At 44.5% G+C, this 22,495-nt stretch overlaps 1 protein-coding gene across 1 annotated transcript; it reads left to right on the top strand.

Annotated features, from left to right (window-relative positions):
- Positions 1 to 1,206: 1,206 nt before the first annotated feature.
- ATP6V1G3 (ATPase H+ transporting V1 subunit G3) lies at positions 1,207 to 22,301 on the top strand. Its single transcript, XM_079981823.1, has 3 exons — positions 1,207 to 1,587; positions 20,354 to 20,454; positions 21,660 to 22,301. The coding sequence occupies exons 1-3, from the start codon at positions 1,506 to 1,508 to the stop codon at positions 21,831 to 21,833; spliced, it is 357 nt and encodes a 118-aa protein (XP_079837949.1). The 5' UTR covers positions 1,207 to 1,505; the 3' UTR covers positions 21,834 to 22,301.
- Positions 22,302 to 22,495: the final 194 nt, after the last annotated feature.

Genomic DNA, 22,495 nt, shown 5'->3' on the forward strand with positions numbered 1-22,495 from the left:
GTCCCATCATCTGCCCCTGCCAGCACAACATCTGGATGGCACGAAGTCTAGATAGTAGCAGTGCTTGGCATGTTGCCACTGGTTCTGGCACAGAACGGTAGATTTGACACATGCGGCAAATACAGGATAACGCTGATGGGGGTTGAATTTGTTTAAAATCTAAAGGTGCTTCTAGACAATCATTGTTTCCTGAGCATTCATCCTGATAAGTTTGTGCAGAGCTTATGTGATATACTGTCATGTTAATGTCATCCTGTGCTTTCCAGTGGTTTCACCTTATTGCAAAAAAAAAAAAAAAAGTCTGATCTCTTGGGGAAGCGGGTTCATTGCACAATCAAGAAACCAGCTGTAATTGTATTGCGTGTGGAGGTCCCCAAGCCACCCCTCAAAATAATTCACACGTAATTTTAGTTTTAGGTTTTTAGCACTATTTTGGCCACAACTTTGTTAAAATACAAAATCTGTGAGTGGTTGCTTAAACATTGGTTATGACTATCTGTCCCCCCGCCTGAGACAAAAGTGACATTCCAAACTCCATCAGAAGCCAGTGAAGGGAAAGACAATGTTGGGGATCAGTTGAGCTGAGTGTCATTCCCTCACCGCTCACCCAACCAGCTCCCCAAGGCTTGCCGGCCCTGGTCCCATTTCAGGGATTGGACGAAATCGTGGCAAGCCCCAGGATTCCTCTAACGGAATTCCCTTCCAGCACCATTGGAGGGGCAGGCCCAGCCTATCCTGACCCCTCCACCACCAATTTTTATAACCAATGCCTAACCGCAACCTTACAAGTTGTGACGAATTGCTAAGTAGTAGGCAAGAACCAGATGGCACCAGCCAATCAGCCAAATGGACAAAATTCCTACTAGGCCCCTGCCCCAACGGCAGATGATCCCATGACAGGCATAGCAAGGTCAACCAGAAATCAGGGCGGGCGGGTGATCCGATGCACTCTGCGAAAGAGAAAGCAGAAGAAGTGAGCCCCAATATTTAAAACCTTTGGTCTCACCCACCCAGTTTGCTACATGCAATTTGCCCCAGCAACCCGGTCAGCCAATCATTGCACCAGGCACTAACCATTAACCTGCCTGGCAACAGAGGGCTGGCCTGGCGGCCCCCACCGCAACCCGTGCTCTCATTTTAGGGAGAACACGCTTTACCAGAATTTGCTGGTATGTTAATTTCCCACTCAAAAATAGCAACGGTCTGGAAGTGTCCTGAAATCTGCTGGTACTCTAATTACTTTTGCTCTTAAAAAAAAAAAAAGGGTCCACAAATATTATGGACAAACACAGGCATCAGATTTTCAAAACATTTCAGTGATCCTGTATAAAGAGAACTGGTCTGTGCGGCTCCCTTACAGCCACCTCCCAGAGCATGAATCTCGCTTCAGCAGGCTTGGGCAGGGCAAAGTGAATCCTCTTAATGTTGACACAACAAGACACAGCATAAAGTCCCCTTCCTCTTTCCCAGTCACCGCACAGCATCTCTGAAATCAAGGAGTCAGAATGACGAGCCAGTCTCAGGGAATCCAACAGCTTTTGCAGGCTGAAAAACGTGCCAAAGACAAGCTTGAGGAAGCCAAAAAAAGTAAGTTGTGCAGCCCCTGGGCTGACTGCATTTCTTTGATGAATGTCAATGGAAAAAGCACAGGGGTTTTTATTTAATGTATTATTATTATTTTTTTAGCTTTAAATAAGTCATTTACACACAAAGAGGCATAGACAGAAAGGCATAACAAATCTATCTGTTTAACATAAATTATACCAAGTGAGTAACTAAATTTGTAGTATTGTTATAAGTGAAGGTTATCTCCTCATCATATTATTCCTGCAGATTACTTCCAACATGTATTTTATATCATTCTGGTCATTTGTTTTCTCATTCCAGTAGCAAATAAGCTCATACCAACAATCCACATATTTTTATTTTTTCTCACATACTCTTCCGGTCATTTCTTATAATAGTTTGTCATATGTATATTAGTCCATTATACACACACACACGCACACATATATATATACATATACATTATATATATATATATATATATATATATATATATATATATATATTTTCTAGTCCTCAAATGATTTATTTTTGTTCCAACTAATGGCCACTAATATTTGCACTGTAACTAACATATTTCCCATGTTTATTTTTATATTGGATCAATATTAACCCAAAATTAACCTGTGTTTTAATTTGTTGGAAGCCGCCCAGAGTGACTGGGTAATCTCAGTCAGATGGGTGGCATATAAATGTTGTTGTTGTTGTTCCAATCCACCCAAGAACCGAACTTGGGCTTTTCCAATTGCCCTCAGTTGCATTGATCACATTAACCCAGAATTGCTTTGCTACTTTACATTCCCAACCAAATGTGGCTAAAATCTCAACATCTTGCTTCTTTCTCCAGACTAGCTATTACAGTAGCTAGTACATTTTCCTTCACTTATGAGGAGTATGAAGTCATAAATATAAAATCATATGCCTTTTTTGTTTTGCAGCAACATTTATAGAATAAGCATAGGAATTCGGGCGCTAATTCATCTTTACTCAACATTTTAACTTCTTCTTCCATTTCGCTCTTAAACTCTTTCTCCTTACTATCTTGGGACATATCTGAGGCTGGGCCTTCAACCAATGAAACTGGCTTCAATTCCATGAAATGAGAGTTTTGCTCGCAGTGTTTTTTGTGTGTGGTGTGGCTTTTTTAACCCATTCAGAGCTATGCTCCTGCTCCCTTCATTCACTTCCATTAAGTACTACTATAGTTGACTGTAACCCACTTGTGGCCTTGGTTGGACTCCCAAGTCCCATCTTCCTCAACCAGCATGGTCAGCGATGATGGGAGCTGTAGTCCAACAACACAGGGCTGGGTGTCTGCATTGATCCAAAGGCAAACTCTTCTGGAAGCACTGAGGACGCCATCTTGGTAGTCAAGAAAACCCCACAATTTATTGGTAGAAGAAGAAGAAGAAGAAGAGTTTGGATTTGATATCCCGCCTTTCACTCCCCTTCAGGAGTCTCAAAGCGGCTAACATTCTCCTTTCCCTTCTTCCCCCACAACAAACACTCTGTGAGGTGAGTGGGGCCGAGAGACTTCAAAGAAGTGTGACTGGCCCAAGGTCACCCAGCAGCTGCATGTGGAGGAGCGGAGACACGAACCCAGTTCCCCAGATTATGAGACTACCGCTCTTAACCACTACACCACACTGGCTCACACTGGTAGCTGTTATAGCAACGAGCTCATGTATATTTATATTCACTTGCTTTGATAATTGGCTTGCTTTGATACTATCCTTGGGGTGCTGAGCTCTGAGTCGAGAAAGGGGAACTATCTGTAAGATCTGGGTATTTGCCACCTATGCTCTCACCTGATCAGGTGGAGAGATGGGAAATCCAGGCCAAAGTGGCGTATGCTGCTTTGTGTATAAAGAATGCATGAATGTTTGTTTGGGTGCAGATAAGCCATCTTCTTGCTGCTGCATCCATCCTACGTCAGTAAATCCTGATAGACCTGGCAGGCTGATTTGCTGTAAGTCTACACCTTTCCTTCATAAGGCACTAGAACTGATCACTCTGATGTTTTTGACCCCCTTCTTTGGTATCCCTGCATTCAACCACTCTCACAACTCCTTTGGACCCGCAGTTCAGAACAGTGTCGCACGGGTTGGCCATCTCCACTGAAGTTGGTACGGTTGACTCAGTTGGATTAACTAGATTAGCTGCAGACCAGTCACCCAAACGGGCGAGATGGTTTGCGAACTGCTTATACAGCCCCAGAGGTTTTATGTTGCATTGTGGCCTGCGGAGTGTGTACAATCCAGAATTGCTTCCTCTTTGTGTGCTGGGCTTTTAATTAGTAACCTGCAGACCGGTGGCACCCACCTCCACAAGCCCTTCCTTCAGAAAGCACCAGTTGCGAGGTAATCTGTTCCAGCCAGTTGCAGTCCGCCCTTGTCGGTGCTGGATTCAGTTGTCAAGCAAAACATTGAGCTTGCCCTTTCTGAACAGAGAAGGGCCTGCCATGTTAAACTGGAAAACATGACCTTCGTTTTCTTGCAAAGAGATTGTTGTGTGTTGAGTTTTTACATGCTTCACCGATTGCTGCCTTTCTGTTCTGGGGAAGGAGGCAAGAAAAGGTATTTCTGAAGTTTCTTTTAAAGGCTTATGATCTTGCTGTTCAGCTAAGCGCTAGTAGATTGGAGGAAAGTTGGGATATGAACACCATGCTAAGCATGTAATACTAACAGGCCAGGGTGGCCAAGTCATAGTAATAATAGCAACTTACTATTTGTACCCTGTCCATCTGACTGGGTTGCCCCAGCCACTCTGTGCAGCTTCCAAGATAGCATAATAAAGCATAATAAAATATTAAACCTTAGAAAGCTCCCCCATACAGGGCTGCCGTCAGATGCCCTCTCAAGGTTATGTAGTTACTCATCTCCTTGACATCCTTCCCTTATCTAATTTGGGTAGCACTGTGAGTAAGCCATGAAACCTTGTGCACAGGCCAGTGGGACATCCCTGCTGGCCTGTCATTGTGTAGTCAACTCCCAGATGGCTCATACCTTCCATCAAACCAAAGCACTAGGATATTCCAGCAAACTGAACAGGCTGAACCTTTCTCCACTGGTTCTCTTGTTCACTAGCACCACCTCCTCCCTACCCACTAGTGCTGTTATCTTCTCTAACCGGGTCAATCCTCAGGAACCTAGTGGTGTGTGCTTCTGCCAACATGGAGGATGAAAAGGAGGAGGCAATAGCGATCAGCGTGTGGAAGCAGAGGTACTTGGTGATCATTGGGGCCAGCAGGAAGGAAAAAAGGCTTAGAGGCTTCAGCCAGCATAGATGTTAATGGCATAGCTATCAATGCAAGCTTGAAGGTCAGTTTAGATCACATCTGGAGAACACACCTGGAGATACCTTTTGGTTTTATGTCCACAGACCCGACGAGGGGGTTTGTTGAGCCAAACGCAGCTTTTCCTCAAATTTTATGCACAAACTGACAACACTGCAGGCCCCAGAGTGCATCCACATTAGATATATGTAAAGAAACCCTCTTCTGCTTGTGGGTCTTCCTTGCTAGACTGAGCATTCAGAGATCCTGCTGTTACATTTCTTCTCCACCTTTCCCAGAGCTTTCTCCTAGTAATGCGGTAAAGCAATACATTGTGATCCGCGCTCCCAGAGAATGTGTGCAAACCCAGTGTACACATGAAGCTTCCATGCTTCCGCATAGCTTTGTCCCACACTTTTGCAGTAATATTCAAAAACCTCCATGATAGCCACAGGACTGGTCATATAGGCCCTTCCCAGCCAATCAATGCTTAGCAGGAAGAGAGGACAACAATCAGCCCAAAGGAAGCCACCCTGTTGCCAGCAGCGTAGGATTAAGTGAGGCAACTCCTGTGCAACATTGTTAAGGGATTTTTCTCACCCATTCAACACATTAGCAGAAACTATGATTGGGTGGGAAAGGCAAGCTTGAATTGTCCCACATACATGGGTGCTTAATTGACACACACGCTCCCAACTAATGGGGTAGCAGTCCCTTCCCATAATGTGGATTTATGTGATGGGGGACTGCTATACCTCATTATTAGGTTTCTACCCTGACACTAGGGGACGCGGGTGGCGCTGTGGGTTAAACCACAGAGCCTAGAAGGTCAGCAGTTTGAATCCCCGCAACAGAGTGAGCTCTCATTGCTTGGTCCCTGCTCCTGCCAGCCTAGCAGTTCAAAAGCACGAAGTGCAAGTAGATAAATAGGTACTGCTCCGGCGGGAAGGTAAACGGTGTTTCTGTGTGCTGCTCTGGTTTGCCAGAAGTGGCTTAGTCATGCTGGCCACATGACCCGGAAGCTCCCTCGGCCAGTAAAGCGAGATGAGTGCCGCAACCCTAGAGTCGTTGGTCAGGGGTCCCTTTACCTTTACCTTTTACCCTGACACTAGTGATGGGAGTACGTGTGTGAACTTATTCCTGTGGGGCAAAATATTCTACCCTCTGTGTGCACCTAGATAAGGAAAGGGGGGGAGGAACCCTGGAAGAAAACTATTCTGTTGTTAGAAATGTATTGATTACATGATTATTATTTTTTGCATGATTGTAATATATAGAGCAATCATCATCCGGCATTCAGCCTACTCACTTTCACCTATTGCCATATTAAAGCTCAGAAGGCGCTGAACCTAAATTCATATCTCTGCCACCACCTCTTGTGTGATGAGATCTACACATCTGGTATGAATCAAACGTCTGCTGTATCCCGACCCTTGATGTCAGCTGTGTCCTTGAGTGACCAAACAACAGGCCCTTGTTTGTGCCGCTTAGTGTGTAAAAGAAAAGGTTAATGTGATCCAAACCTTTCATTAATTTTCGCTTTGCCTTGTGTAAAACAGCAGGTTTAGATCTAGGTCCTGTCATGAGATGCAATCAGGTGTAACACAGCCCAAACCAGAGAGAGACAGTGGTTGAATCCATCCACAACGCTGCAGTGCCGCTGCCAATTTACTCACAGTGTCCAAATTCAGTGAAATAAGAAACAGCAGGTCGCTGGTGTGACTGGACCAATGGCCGTGTGGGAAACCTTAGAGGCTGCCATGCTTGCATGACATCCAGAACTTCGTAATATACACACCGTGCATCAAGCAGACCTTTTTTGATTTTGCAGGGTTAAAAACGGAAGCAATGTCATGAGACTACAGCTGAGAGTGCCCAGCTCTGCTTCAGTAGTTTATTAGACAATGTCAAAATGACTTATTTCTCTTAATATTTTTGAGGTGTTTTACGAGGTCACATTTCGAGGCCCCATCGAAATGGTCAAAGACTTAAGGCCTAGATTAGATGTGATGTTATAGCACATAAAGCACTTGTCTCTTTCGGCAAACCATGAATCTTTGCATTTCCCATAATCAGTGGTGTAGCGTGGGGGAAGGGGTGCCGTGGCCCCGGGGCAGAATGCTGAGGGGGCGCAACCCAGTGCCCCCATGATGGATTCCCTCACCGAGGCCACGTGACGGTCACCTTCCAAAGATGTGAGTTGGTCCTGGGCCAGGCCTTTGGGGCTGTGGCAGCGCCGCCTTCTCCTCACAGAGAAAGGATGCCCAACAGGCAGAGCCAGGACTCATCCTAGGCCTGCTGTGGCTCCAGCACTGCTGGGATGCCACCAGGCCAGCTAAGGAGTGCCAGCTGCTGCTCTCACTGGGAGCTCACCAAGCTGAGTGGGCAAATGCAGCGACCAGCAGGTGACCTCCATGAGGAGCAACCACCACAGGGGCACAGCGAATGACCACAAGGAGGTTAGGGGATGCAATCCTTGCCTTGCCCCGGGCGCTCCCAATGCATGCTATGCCATTGCCCATAATAGTGTCTCTTCTAGGCCCATGAAATGCACTCTGAAAATTTGTCTCCTATATTAAGTCTGAGGCGTGTTTCCACTGATTGTATGAATGATGAATAGCTTTATGTCGTGATAATGTTCACATCCACCACCTTCTGTTCCCATTCCTTGGTGTGACTCTGGTTATCTTACTTCCTTCTCTGAAACCATAAGCTTTTACATCTCAAGGGAAAGGAGAGCATAATCTCTCCGATTCTACAGCTTGCCATGGCCCCACAGCAGCCAGCTTGTGTTATGCCGCATTACCACGTAGCAAAACGTCTATGTCCAATAGGAACACACCGCCCTCATATGGATAGCATGAGCCTGAATCGAAATATTTGATTTCAGGCATCATGAAGCATTTGCAGTGAGTCAGCCCAACTTCCAGGCCAGTGGCTGCTGGAGGCTTCGGCACAGTTGCTGAGCACATAGAAGCTCAGTCATATTCAATGAATGTTAACCCTGGGAAAACATGCACTTCGGGCTCTTTGCGGGGGGGGGGAGCGGAATAACTCTTTAAAATAGTTTGTGCCCATCTGTACATAATCCGAGAGATCACCCTAACATATAGAGTCTGGCAACTGCAATTAAATAACATGGGGTAGGCAGAAGTATGCGCATCCCAGAAGTTGAAACGATATTCAATAAATCCATGTGGTTCCTCGCCAGATTGTTTCTGCACCGGCGAGGCTGTGTATAATCACACTTGATCTCTCTTTGAATCCTGCAATAAGCAGAGTCAGCAAGACAAATGCCCGTAAATCGACTCAAGGCCTCCAAAGGTTTTCCTTTTGTTTGGTGTTCCCCGCAGCTTAAATCTACTCACGGAGAGGCAGGTACTGATATGGGACTGCGCTGCCCACCGAGCGGATAATTTACCGCTGGATCAGTCAGTTCCATCCAGAGTTGTCTCAAGTCACAGAACCATGGACAAGACTAGTTTTTCCAAGCATCATCCTCATTGCTGTGCCATGCCCAGAGGAGTTACATTGCTACGTGTCACTTCCGATACAGCTTCACATGTGCGCTGCAACCTCATGCGATCCAATGTGGCATGGCAAGCCAGAGAAAAACAGGGTGGAGGGGTGAGCAATTGCCTCAAGTCTAAAAGTTAAGCATTCATCAAATGTGGCTTTGTTAGGGTCTGAGTCTGATCCTTCTTACAGTGCTTCCAACCTCCTGATATTCGCCCAGAAACCCTCAGAGTTACACCAGTGGAACAGATACAGAAATGAAAGGCCGCCATTTCTCGTAAGATGCTTGTAGACAAGAAACAGCATTGTGTGTGTGAGGTGATTTCAGTGAGCTGGGCTCAGTTAACAGGGATGGCTTTCCTCTGGATACAGGGGAGAATTCCAATATCAGAGGCAGGATGATTGAGTGTGGATGGAAGGAGGAGAAGCTGTACTCCAGCTCTTACATACTTCAGACCCTCCAAGTGTCCCTGTTTTCCAGGGACAGTCCCAGATTTACAGAAGCCATCTCGGTTTCTGGTTTGATCCCGGAATGTCCCACTTTTCCTTAGGATGTCCCTGTTTTCATTGGAGTAATGTTGGAGGGTATGGAGATATGCGACCCCTTAGCCAAGGAGGTAAGTAACTAACTATACAACCTTTAGAAGACATCTGAAAGCAACCCTGTATAGGGAAGTTTTATAGTGTTTAATGTTTGATGATTATTTTTATTTTGGAAGCTGCCCAGAGTGGCTGGGGCAACCCAGTCAGATGGATGGGGTATAAATAGTATCACAAGTATAGTATAGTATAGTATAGTATAGTATAGTATAGTATAGTATAGTATAGTAATAATAATTAATTAAGAATAGGATGTCACTATTTTCATCGGCTAAATGTTAAAGGCTATGCATATTTCCATCATTAGACGGCTAAGAGCATGGGTAGGCAAACTAAGGCCTGGGGGCCGGATCCGGCCCACGGTTAGTCCAGGAATCAGTGTGTTTTTACATGAGTAGAATGTGTCCTTTTATTTAAAATGCATCTCTGGGTTACAGTGGTGCCCCGCAAGACGAACGCCTTGCAAGACGGAAAACCCGCTAGACGAAAGGGTTTTCCGTTTTGGAGGCGCTTCGCAAAACGAATTTCCCTATGGGCTTGCTTCGCAAGACGAAAATGTCTTGCGAGTTCCTGCGGGGTTTTTTCCCTTTCCCCCCCCTTTTCCTAAGCCGCTAAGCCGCTAAACCGCTAAGAGCCCTAATCCGCTAAGCTGTCAATGGGCTTGCTTCGCAAGACGAAAAAACCGCTATACGAAGAGCCTCACAGAACGGATTAATTTCGTCTTGCGAGGCACCACTGTATTTGTGAGGCATAGGAATTCATTATTATTATTTTTTCAAAATATAGTCTGGCCCCCCACAAGGTCTGAGGGACAGTGGACCAGCCTCCTGCTGAAAAAGTTTGCTGACCCCTGGCTAAGAGGATGAAGTCTTTAAAATAGATAAAAAGTGGGCTTTGGGAGTCAAACCTCCCAATTAGAAAGAAACCTGCTAGAAGACAATGTGAATGTGTTGTCAAAAATGTATAAGATGCTAGTAGAATGGGAAACAAAAAATGAACAAGTGAAATCTTCAATGATACATTGGGCAATAGGGATTAGTAATAATATTGAGATAGGTGCATATGAGCAATTGTGGAATAATGATACAAAATAACTTTTTAATGCACATATATCCATATGCATACATGTACACATAAAAAGGAAGGTGATCCGTTTTGGCAGATGAGACAGTATCCTGCTAACTTCAGTCTCAACTCAGCCAGCACCACCTGCCTCTCTTTTTATTTACATCCGGTCTAGAGATATGGCCCTGGCTGTCAGCTCCCTCGTCCTTAGTGTCTGTTTTGCCTTTGCAGAACTCAACCGAAAGTACCATATTTTTTGCTCTATAAGACTCACTTTTTCCCTCCTAAAAAGTAAGGGGAAATGTGTGTGCGTCATATGGAGCAAATGCAGGCTGCACAGGTATCCCAGAAGCCAGAACAGCAAGAGGGATTGTTGCTTTCACTGCGCAGCGATCCCTCTTGCTGTTCTGGATTCTGAGATTCAGAATATTTTTTTTCTTGTTTTCCTCCTCCAAAAACTAAGTGCGTCTTGTGGTCTGGTGCATCTTATAGAGCGAAAAATACGGTAATATGGGGACAAAACCAGAATTAGCTGGCTCTGCCTACTGCTGGGCTGCAAACACATTTACAGTGGTACCTCGGGTTAAGTACTTAATTCGTTCTGGAGATCTGTTCTTAACCTGAAACTGTTCTTAATCTGAAGCACCACTTTAGCTAGTGGGGCCTCCTGCTGCTGCCGCGCTGCCAAAACACGATTTATGTTCTCATCCTGAAGCAAAGTTCTTAACCTGAAGCACTATTTCTGGGTTAGCGGAGTGTGTAACCTGAAGCGTATGTAACCTGAGGTACCACTGTACAGCATATTCAAAGCACATTCCTTCCTTCCAAAAATTCTGGGCACCGTGAAGATTCCTTTGTCAAGCCCCAGACTCTGGTCACGTATTACCTTGAAACTGCAGCGGCAACAGTTTCACCCCCAGTAATCTGGTAGCAATCCTGTGGCAATATTTATGTTCTGTTTCATCAACTGCAGGACTATTCTACTAGTAGGATTCACTTTGTACCCTCTAAGTATTTGAAGCAGCCAAGAAGGCTGCGGAGAATCAAAGGCTGTCTTGTAATCGATATATGCTGCCAAGAGATTGTGCTTTCCCATTTACGAGTTCACCAAGATCACAGCATCCACAGCGAGCTGATCGGCGAACCAAAATGCATAAGAGTGTGCTCTCATTAGGGGATTTGGGTCTGTGCTGCTCTTCTTGCACCTCCTTTGTGTTCCCATGTCATATTACATGGTTTTTAAACATCAGTTGTACGTAGAGTTGACATGGGCAGGAGGCAATTGTGCCAGCCTCCAAGCACTGATCCTAAATCTGCTGTTTATATAAACCGTATGCACGTATACTTTCTCCATTTGATCAGGAACTGATCTCTGCTAAAACAGCTTGGGAACGGGATATCTTAAGGAGCACCTGAGCCAAATCCAGATTATCAATGGTGCACCTGGAGTAGTTACACCAGGGCCCTGCCTCCAAAGGGGGCAAGACTCTGAGCTTTCCTTTTAAAAAAAGCAGCCCTAAGATAAGGAGCCTCCTATTAAGAAAGTTAGGGACCTGGATGGTGCTGTGGGTTAAACCACAGAGCCTAGGACTTGCCGATCAGAAGGTCGGCGGTTCGAATCCCTGCAACGGGGTGAGCTCCCGTTGCTCGGTCCCTGCTCCTGCCAACCTAGCAGTTCGAAAGCACGTCAAAGTGCAAGTAGATAAATAGGTACCACTCCGGCGGGAAGGTAAACAGCGTTTCTGTGCGCTGCTCTGGTTTGCCAGAAGCGGCTTAGTCATGTTGGCCACATGACCCAGAAGCTGTACGTTGGCTCCCTCGGCCAATAAAGCGAGATGAGCACTGCAACCCCAGAGTTGGTCACAACTGGACCTAATGGTCAGGGGTCCCTTTACCTTTACTATCATAGAATTGTAGAGTTGGAAGGGTCCCTGAGGGTCATGTAATCCCGCCCACAACTGTCTCTGGGTGGGTTCGAATAATAATTTAATAATAACAATTTATTATTTATACCCCACCCATCTGGCTGGGCTTCCCCAGCCACTCTGGGTGGCTTCCAACAAAATATTAAAATACAGTACAGTCATACCTCGGGTTGAATGTGCCTCAGGTTGAGTGCTTTCGGGTTGCGCTCCGCTGTAATCCAGAAGTAACGGAGCACGTTACTTCCGGGTTTCGCTGCTCCCACATGCACAGACTCTCAAAATGACGTCATGCGCATGCACAGAAGCGGCAAAATGCAACCCGCGCATGCACAGATGCGCTGCCGCATCTTACATTCCATTCAGGATGCAAACGGGGCTCCAGAATGGATCCCATTTGCATCCCAAGGTACCACTGTAATGCATCAAACATTAAAAGCTTCCCTAAACAGGGCTGCCTTCAGATGTCTTCTAAAAGTCTGGTAGTTGTTCTCTTTGACATCTGGTGGGAGGGCATTCCACAGGGTGGGTGCCACCACCGAGAAGACCCTCTGCCTGGTTCCCTGTAACTTGGCTTCTCGCAGCGAGGGAACCGCCAGAAGGCCCTCGGTGCTGGACCTCAGTGTCCGGGGGTGGAGATGTTCCTTCAGATATACTGGACCGAGGCTGTTTAGGGCTTTAAAGTTCAGCACCAACACTTTGAATTGTGCTCGAAAACATACTCGAACTACCAACCTTCTGGTTAACAAAGTCAGAGCTATGCTTGACGAGTGAATTGTTTCAGCACATGGAGATAGGAATCCCTTCATCCTAACGAGCTGTTCTTTTCTCCCTTCCCTTTAATGCAATTTCTTATTTCCTAGTCCATGGAATCTCTGCAGTTTGCCCAGGTAAAGTAATTAATACATGGGAAGAAAGTTTGGAGGTTTGGGAGCAGGAAGTGATTTGTAGGGTTCTGTGTGAACGAAGTAGAGTCTTAGATGAAGTATAATGTGAACAGGCGTTGCATGTTAAGGTTTGTGCTGGACTTCTGTGCAAAGCAACGATGGTGACATGGATGAGGAAAATAGATGGGTGATTTTAAAACTCTGAGGTTTTATTATTGGTTACTAATCTTTGTAAACCACTTGTGTTTTGCTGGAATCTCTGAAACACCAGAGGCCCATGGTATTCCTTGTAGTCTGCAAAAATTATACCATTGTTATTATTTAGATTTTTAGGTAACCACAAGACTTAATCTGACCTTGCCCAAGCAAGCCTTTATATCCAAGCCTGATCACTGATATTGTCCGGAGCAGTGCAGACAGTTGTCCCCTGTATTAAAAGCCTCAATCACTTTCAGGCATTTCTTGATGACATTTTTATGCCCACAGGTCTATGTCGCTGTTTAAAATCTTCATGAGTAGCCAGTCATTTTGATGGTTATTTTGTTCTATTTTTTAATGGTTTACTTTTCATGTTTTATTGTATGCTGCCCTGGTATTTTATGAGACGGTGGAATAGGAATTCTTTTATAATTAGCTGTTTGCAGTGTTCCCAATAGCATATATAGAGCTTATGTGCACCACAAGGGGAGACAGGAAGCAAGGTCCACATGGCTGCCTCCGCTGTGAGAGACCAGCTCCATTGGTCTTTCCATCCAAGCTTGTACTTAAAGGAGCTTTGTGATTTTAAGAATAGGTGTATTGAGTTTGATTCTTTTCCTCATGCTCTTCTCTCCTTGTCCTCCTTTTGTGTAAGAGAGACTTTTTGATAGCTATACCAACTTCTGTTATCTCTTCGGTTTCCATAACATGGAAAATTTTACTTCTAGTGGGATGATAAAAAGTCACATAGCACTTTCAGAATGAGTCACTACTGTAGACCCGATCTCCCTCCCCCCACTAAGTTTTGCTTTCTATTTCTTCTTTTTGCTCTTTCTGTGGTGCTATTTTTGTTTCTTCCTTTGCATTTGACGGGCAACTGCAACAAAAACAAAATGCCCGTCAAATGCAAAGGAAGAAACAAAAATAGCACCAAGAAAATGAAGGCCCTCCTTCCCCCTGACAGGATGGCCATGTCTCCTACTTTCCAGAGGAATGAAATGCAATGTGTAACTCCTAGGAGCCAAGGTCCTTTTGCCCACCCACCCCCTAAAATATTTGAGGGGACCATCCCTTCTAAGTTGATGGGCATTGCCATTCAAATGATGTTTGTGCATCTCGTCATGTGATCATTAGGGATGGGGCTTATCTGCCCCCCCCCCCCATATTTTATTCAAGTTGGCATCCCTGTTGCAAGTGATATGCAACTGGCCACCCTAAACCCTAAGGAGCTTACAGCCTAAATTCCGACAGCAGAAGGCAAATAAAAGTTGCAGGAAACAAGGGATGAATGTGAGTGGGTGCACATGGGCCTCATTTTAATTATACACTATTTAATTCATGTCATCAGTTTGCATTTCTTAGTGCAGAAAGTATTGATCTGATGTGTAGAGATCTTTCCTGTTCTAATTGATTCAAGAGAGTTCTGGAAGCTTCTAGAAGCTTCTCTGTGTGAAGGAAACAAGCAGAAGGTTCGTGATGTTTGGGTTATTCCTTCAGAGAAGCTGAGTACAGCTGGTTTAAACTGGTTCTGTTATCTCTTTCCGTCAAGATCATGCTTACTATAAAAATAAGGCCAGAAGGAGCCTGGGTTTCATTATATCTTCCTATCTCTTTTCCTTCTGGTGTGGTGTTCTGTATATAGTGTTAAGTTTCATTTCATTTCATTTCATTTCATTTTTTATTTGTATGCCGCCTTTCCACAGTTAAAAACAATGCTTAAGGCGGCTTACAGCATGACAAGTTTTACAAGTTGCAAGTCTAAAATAAGTTTTAGACTTATTATAAGTTATTGTAAGTTTAAGTTAAGTCAGCTTGAAACTGGATTTCTTGTGGACAGTGCCAATCCTGAATGTATTGGATTTGTGACCATTATGCTCATTTGCCTTCAGCAGCAGTAAAGCTCTGCTGGAAGAAATATTAATTGCCTCTGGTCTATTTTGGGGGGAATCCTGCAACATGTTTAAGTTTTCATTCTGCTAACGTTTGAGTTCTACTCTAGATCAGTATTGAGTAGACTTTCAATGACACATGTCACATTTTCAAAGAAAATATACACTATCTGAGCAATCCTTAGAGTAGCCCTGTGAGCTGTGACTGAGAAAATAGTGGCTTTCTTTACATCCTTTGGGCTGAGGTGAGATTCAAACTGGTGACTTCATAGCTCACAGTCTTCAGCCACAACAACAGCTCTCAACATCCACCTGCGACTTGCTCCTCTAAGCTGATACATTACAAGGACATGTGTGCAGCACTGCATCTTAACATCACATCCTGTGTGAAGCGAGCTGTGCGGTTTGAACTTGCTTGCCTGCCTCTCCACGCAAGTGGGAACCACCTTGCTACAGCTCTTAGCTGCTGTCGTGTTGACCCCTTTTATGAACTGCAGGACTGTGCCATGAGTGGACTGACTTATGGGATCAACTTTATGTTTTAGCTTAAACTTCAAGATCCACCAACCAGGTACAAAATGGTGGCTGTGGGGGGTGGAACCAATCATCTACTGCATCCTATAAGCCAGGAATAGCCAATGTGGTGCCTTCTAGTTGTTGTTGGACTACAGTTATCATCACTGACTATTGGCTGTGTTGGCTACACCTGATGGGAGTTGGAGTCCAACAACCCTGGAAGATCTGCCCATTGGCTATTTGTGTCATAAGCCATACACTGGAATAGCCTGCATGCATGTGTACAATTTTGCAAGGGTTTTGAACACAGAATTCTAAAAACTGAAGGAAAAAAAACAGTCCACAAAAACCAAACAATTTTACTTCATATTACTAAATTATTGGGAGTCATAAACTCAGCAAGTCACCGAGAGGCTGATTTGTAGAACATGTTCTGTCTTTTGCCAACCCCAATTTGTGCTACTCTTAATGTTAAGAGCAATGCAAGAGGCTGCCATGAATTGTCAGTCACTTTTAGCCCACAGAAGCAAACTTCATATTAATAAACAATCCAGTTTCCCCTCCTGGCTATTCTGTCCTGTCCTGGGCATGTCTCTGCCTTTCGCAAATGGATGGGTTCTCCCCTCCCTCCTTTCAGTATAGCTTTTATTAAAGGGATCTTACCCAGTGAGATGGAGCACCCAACTCTCCACTAGGGATGGGGGAAGAAATTCGATTCAGTCCTCATTCAAAGGTGAACTTACCAGATTTGCAGTATCAGAAATAATATGCAAACCGAAACACAGCTATCCTTTGAAATTCACACTTCTCTGAAGTTTGTCGTGCAGGTCTCCAGTCAAGTAATGTGTACAAAATTGCATATACTGGGATAAAGTGTGCATATAATTGTGTATATTAGCAAAGAGTAGCATATATCAGCACATTATACTAGTGAAAATTGCTTTACACAAAAATAAATAAATCATGGAGACTTTTTTAAATAAATAAAAAATCACAACTGATATAGAAATGTGAACTGAATTTCAGATTGAAAAAAATGAGAAACTGAAATGGACATATTTTTCCATAACACAGACTTCCCTCCTTTGCTGAAGAGGCCATGGGAATGGTTAAATCTCAGCAGGGAGCCAGAGGTCCATTTACTAGATAGATAGATAGATAGATAGATAGATAGATAGATAGATAGATAGATAGATAGATATAGATAGCCACGCATCTGACTGGGTTGGCCCAGCTATTCTGGGTGGCTTCCAACAAATTATAAAACCCCAGTAAAATATGAAAGGAATCCCTCAGCGCTATGCTTTCAGGTTCCAAAAAAGTAATAGGATTTATTTTTAAGATTTCAACCTACAGATCCAAGTAAACAAATAAATGCAATTCACTCAGGAATGTGGGCACTTACCGGAGGCTGACCCATTATAGTTTGCTGCCTCAGTTGAAGCACACAATAGTCTCCCCCACCCCAATTCGGCACACAGAAGCAGTTGAACCTTACATCGACACCAGTGGAGGAGTAGCATCTTCCACTACACCTGAGGCATCAAACCAGATTAGGGGGCTCAGGACAGGCCACATGACAGCAGAGTGAAATGTCTGGAGAGGCCAGGAGGAATGGCCTGGGAATGCTGCTACTGTCTAAGAGTAGAGCCGGTCCGGTAGTAACCTGGGTCTTCGCTAAATTTACAGTGAAATCCTTTTAAGAAGTAAGTCCTACTGAGTTCAATGGAATTTGTTCCCGGGTAAGTGGGCATGGGATTGTGGCCTTGTTTTTAGTGTTCCCTGAGGAATTAAAGAACCTTTTAATGAGGGTGAAAGAGGAGAGCACAAAATATGGTCTGAAGCTCAACATCAAAAAAACGAAGATCATGGCCACTTGGCCCATCACCTCCTGGCAAAGGAAAAGAAATGGAGGCATTGAGAGATTTTACTTTTTTGGGCTCCATGATCACTGCAGATGGTGACAGCAGTCACGAAATTAAAAGACTCCTTCTCCTTGGGAGAAAGGCGATGGCAAACCTAGACAGCATCTTAAAAAGCAGAGACATCACCTTGCCAACAAAGGTCCGTATAGTTAAAGCCATGGTTTTCCCAGTAGTGATGTATGGAAGTGAGAGCTGGACCATAAAGAAGGCTGATCGCCAAAGAATTGATGCTTTTGAATTATGGAGCTGGAGGAGACTCTAGAGAGTCCCATGGACTGAAAGAAGATCAAATGTATCCATTCTTAAGGAAATCAGCCCCGAGTGCTCACTGGAAGGACAGATCGTGAAGCTGAGGCTCCAATACTTTGGCCACCTCATGAGTAGAGAAGACTCCCTGAAAAAGACCCTGATGTTGGGAAAGATGGAGGGCACAAGGAGAAGGGGACGACGGAGGACGAGATGGTTGGACTGTGTTCTCGAAGCTACAAACATGAGTTTGACCAAACTGCGGGAGGCAGTGGAAGACAGGAGTGCCTGGCGTGCTCTGGTCCATGGGGTCACGAAGAGTCGGACACGACTAAACGACTAAACAACAACAAGGATTACCTTTAAGATCATCACTTTCCCATCCTTCATTTCGTGATTTGTTCCGCCCATTCTCAACTTTACCTTCGCTTTCATGTCAGCGGCATATTTGTGCTAGAAACCTCCTTTGATGTTCCCACCCACCTTTGCATTTAGCAAGTGTTGAGAAAAGGGAGGGGGGAACCCCATAAAATGTAAATGTTGCGGCTCAGCGAGTGGCTGAACTGTATCTTTGTAGTGCCTTGGAAATCTGCCAGCATTAAATAGAATCCAGTTGGTGTTGACTGAAAGGCTCCTGGCTGCAAATCAATATGGCAAATCTTGCAGAATAATGTCTTTTCTCATCAGCGACAACTAAAATCTGTTCTCTGGCTGTGGCTGTTGGAGATTGGGGGTGGGGGAGAGAGAGAGAGAAGAAATGTTTGATTTGAAGCTGAAAGCATGATAGGGAGTCATCAACGGTTGCACCAAGGAACGCATTGTGACAGTGCCCAGTGCCTTTTTGGTTAGGGAGCCTGGGAACATTTGAGTTGCTGATGAGAGATTGTAAATCTAATGGTCCTGATCATGGAATCAGCACATAATCAAAATGCTCAGTAAACTCCATACGAGATTCCTTCCTGTAGGCAGCAGGTGGGGAACAGAGGAAGAAGACAGGCTCAGTGACAATGGAGGCAATTGTGCTTCCTCTCAGAAGTTTATGTACATTGTTAAAAAGGCAGACTCAATAATAATAATAATAATAATAATAATAATAATAATAATATCCTTCCTTTAAATAAATAAAAGTTATAAGATACTATGCGCTGCCTCAGTAGCTGGTCTCAAGATGAAAGATTCACACAGTTCAACAAATTTAAACAGGGCTGAGAACCTGTGTTCCTCCAGACATTATTGGACTACAAATCCCATCATCCCTGGAGTCACAGGATCAGGAGTAATACAATCTGAAGACACGTTAAGTTAATTGATGAGAAGTCATTTTGGACTTTTTGAGTGACAAAAAAGGAAGGTTGGGCCTGGAAGGGAAACATTAAAAAAAAACACCACTTAGCAGAATAGCACGGAAACTGTAATTTTTATCACAGCCAGAAATTTTCTCGGAGTGTTCATATGAAATCATATAAACAATGGTAGTACAGAAGGTGTTGTAGAAGTACCATTCTTTTATCACTATTTCACCTAGCCTTATTGGAACTCTTATTATTTACATAAACTAGAGATTATATCCACAGACAAATGCCAATTGAGGGATTGGTACCATTGGATAGAATCACTATGTGATCTGTAAGCGATCAAATTCTCTAAATGCTCTCCTTAGTTCTCCCCTCTATAAACGGTCCATTTTAGAGCCAGTTACCTGACAAATCTCCAGCCAGCTTCACTTAAGATTCGCTTTTACTGTGCTGTGTTTTCAAGCTTTTACTGAGCTGTGTGCAGCCTGTTTTTGTGCCTCCTGTTTCATGCTTTGCCTGGTTTTGGGAGTCGGGGAGAGGGGAGCCTGCCATAGCAGGAGGGGAGACATACCCGTGACTGCTCACCAGCCTAACTCATCTCTACCTCTTGGCCTCCTTCCTCTCACTCACCAGCTTCTGCCTCCGATTCTTGACTTCTCTCTGCCACAGACTCTCCCTGCTCACTAAGCCAAGTTACCCCGTCAGCATCCACCACCTCTCTTCCCAGTCTTCTCCCTGCAACCGCTCGTCATTGCCCTACCACTGCTCCCTGGGTTCTGAGCCTTCTTCCCTTCGTGGTTCCCCGGCTGGTTCCTCCCATCACTCCTCTGTTGTCCAACCACCCCATGACACCTTGCCTAATCTGCCAGAGATTCTACTGTGGCTCAGACTCATCTCCTGTCCTATATCCATCCCAGTTTCACCAAGAGGAACAGTGTTTTTGAAATCAACCATGGGTCGTCAGCATGTGCACACCAATCAGAGGAACAGGAGAGCTCAAGACTTGCTCCCGTGTCATGGAGATACGAAATACCAGGAATCTCTGTGAAACAGCCCTCATAAACTATCGCGGGTGGGGAATCTCATTCCTTATCTCTACACTGGGAGCAAAAATAACTTGTAGGAGAAATGTTGTGTTGCCCGTTGAACTCCAGCCATTGAATCTATTCTTCACAGGGTGGTTGGTAACCTAACAGGTTTATTTGCAGGGTTGTAAACACTGAATGCAAGCCCGTAGCAGTTTCGTCTAGTCCAAGGGGAGGCTAATACTCAGCTTAAGGGGGTGGCGGGCAGCAAGTTCGCTGTGTTTGAATACAAGGATGGTGCTCTCTGTGCCCTTTTTTAAGCCGCAGGCTTGAGATTTCCAGGCATGAAAGAAAGGCCATGTAGAAATAATATTAACTTGTACTGTACTGTAATGCCAGCTGAATCACCTTTCCTTTTTGTTTTCCCAGGAAAGGGAAAGAGACTGAAGCAAGCCAAAGAAGAAGCTACTGCAGAGATTGACCATTACAGGCTACAAAGGGAAAAGGATTTCAGACATAAGCAGTCCAATGTGAGTAAGAGTACCAAGGGAAGATTGGATAAATTAAGGGTTGCTTCTCACACTTACTTGGCTGAGGATAGTCTCTCTGTGGAATGTCAATGAGCATGTGGATTTCACCTCTGTGCGGGAATGGTTACATGCATCCCAGATGCTTAGATGCATAGGTCCAGTTCCTACAGTACTTCCTGTTCAAAGGCCCAACTCACATGCTTGCAGCTAAAGATACTTTCCATTTGTTTCCAGACACACTACATAAGCTAGAGCATGGGTAGGCAAACTAAGGCCCAAGGGGCGGATCCGGCCCAATCGCCTTCTAAATCCGGCCCACAGATGGTCTGGGATTCAGCATGTTTTTACATGAGTAGAATGTGTCCTTTCATTTAAAATGCGTCTCTGGGTTATTTGTGTGGCATAGGAATTCGTTCATTATTATTTTTCCAAAATATAGTCCGGCCCCCCACAAGGTCTGAGGGACAGTGGACCGGTCCCCTGCTGAAAAAGTTTGCTGACCCCTGAACTAGAGTAATAACTCTAAATACATCTTCCATGCACATCAAACCATTGTGGGTGTTTCAATTCAGGGGTGCCTGATGTCTGACATTCCTTCTGCATGAAAGTGAGAGACCATGGATGGAATTCCAGTCATTATTTGTAGTCTACCAGCAATTCCTCCCCTCCTCCAATTCTTTTCATGTGTGAAACCTTGGTAGGCTGAGATAAGGGACCGAACTCAACTAACACAGTGCGCTAGTAATCCCACTAGAGCAGCAGGGCTTCCCCCTCTCCTCCCTCTGCACCTACCTCAAATCTTCTCTGGTTGGAAGAAGCCCCAGAACAGCCAGAACGGATGCGAAAGGGGAGATAATTTCTTCTGGCAAGCAGAAATGCTTTTACTGGTGGAATGACCAACTAACACAACCTTGAATTCCACCCATGGTCTCTCACTTTCATGCTGGGCTTTGCAGAAGCAACGTCATACATCACTGTGCAACACGTGTTATGAAAAGGGGAAGCACTGGGGGAGATTTGTTATGCTTCTTTCCATAGCTTGGTTTGTAAGGAGAGAAGATATCCGCACCTCGATGTTGACTGTATGTGCAGAAGACTAAGGGAGAGGTTTCTCTTGTTTCGGGCCTGGCTTTGGAGAAAGTGGCACAAGCTTGTTCATTTCTTTCTCTTTTGTTCATGGGATATGTCTTGTTTTGCCTTTGTAGATCATGGGCTCTCAAGGGAACCTATCGACAAAAATAGATGAAGAAACCACAGCAAAGATCCGGGACCTCACTAGTAACTATCATAAGAACATGGAGAGCGTGATTGGACGCCTCTTAAACGAGGTGTATCACATCGATCCTGAACTCCACGCAAATTATGCATACACCATTTAAATCCTTCCATGGAAAAGTTTCCAAAGGAGCAATGCCAGCCCTACTATTTGGCAGAGTGAATATTTCCAATTCAGGTGGCAGATTTGCGGGTACCGTTACAGGGCAGTGTGCTGTCAATCATTACATTTTAAGCACTGGTGAGAATTGGGCAGGAGCCATTTGGATTTTCTGCCTCTGACACCACAGCTGTCTTGAGCTGCCTTTGATCAGAAAGCATAATTTCCCTGCCTTTATTGTTTTCTGTTTTCCATTGTGCATGCGATATACACAAAAGCCCAAAGCATGTAGATGTTTCTAAGACATGTGATGTGACCAGTTCCTGCAAGGTTTCACGCAAACATTTGGTCGGATGGATTCTCCCCCACATTCTCCTCCACCACCCGTCCACACATACCCTTTTTTTGGTAGCAAAGAATGTGTCACTTAAATATGGGCAATGGCAGAATAAAGAATTGTTTGACACCAGCAGCTTTTCAGTGGGTGTATTTTACTTCTGTACTTATGTTCCCCACTACTTAAAACGTGTTTGCTTTGCATGACTTGGCCTGTTGCAGGAAATCTGTTTGTCACAATATGTGGAGGGTTTAAAATAACCGAGTGTGCCATCAATATTATAGATATATAATTAGTTTTAAAATTAAAACATTTGTTTCAAGTGTGGC

This window comes from Podarcis cretensis, assembly GCF_951804945.1.
Source record: "Podarcis cretensis genome assembly, chromosome: 6".
NCBI lineage: Eukaryota > Metazoa > Chordata > Lepidosauria > Squamata > Lacertidae > Podarcis > Podarcis cretensis.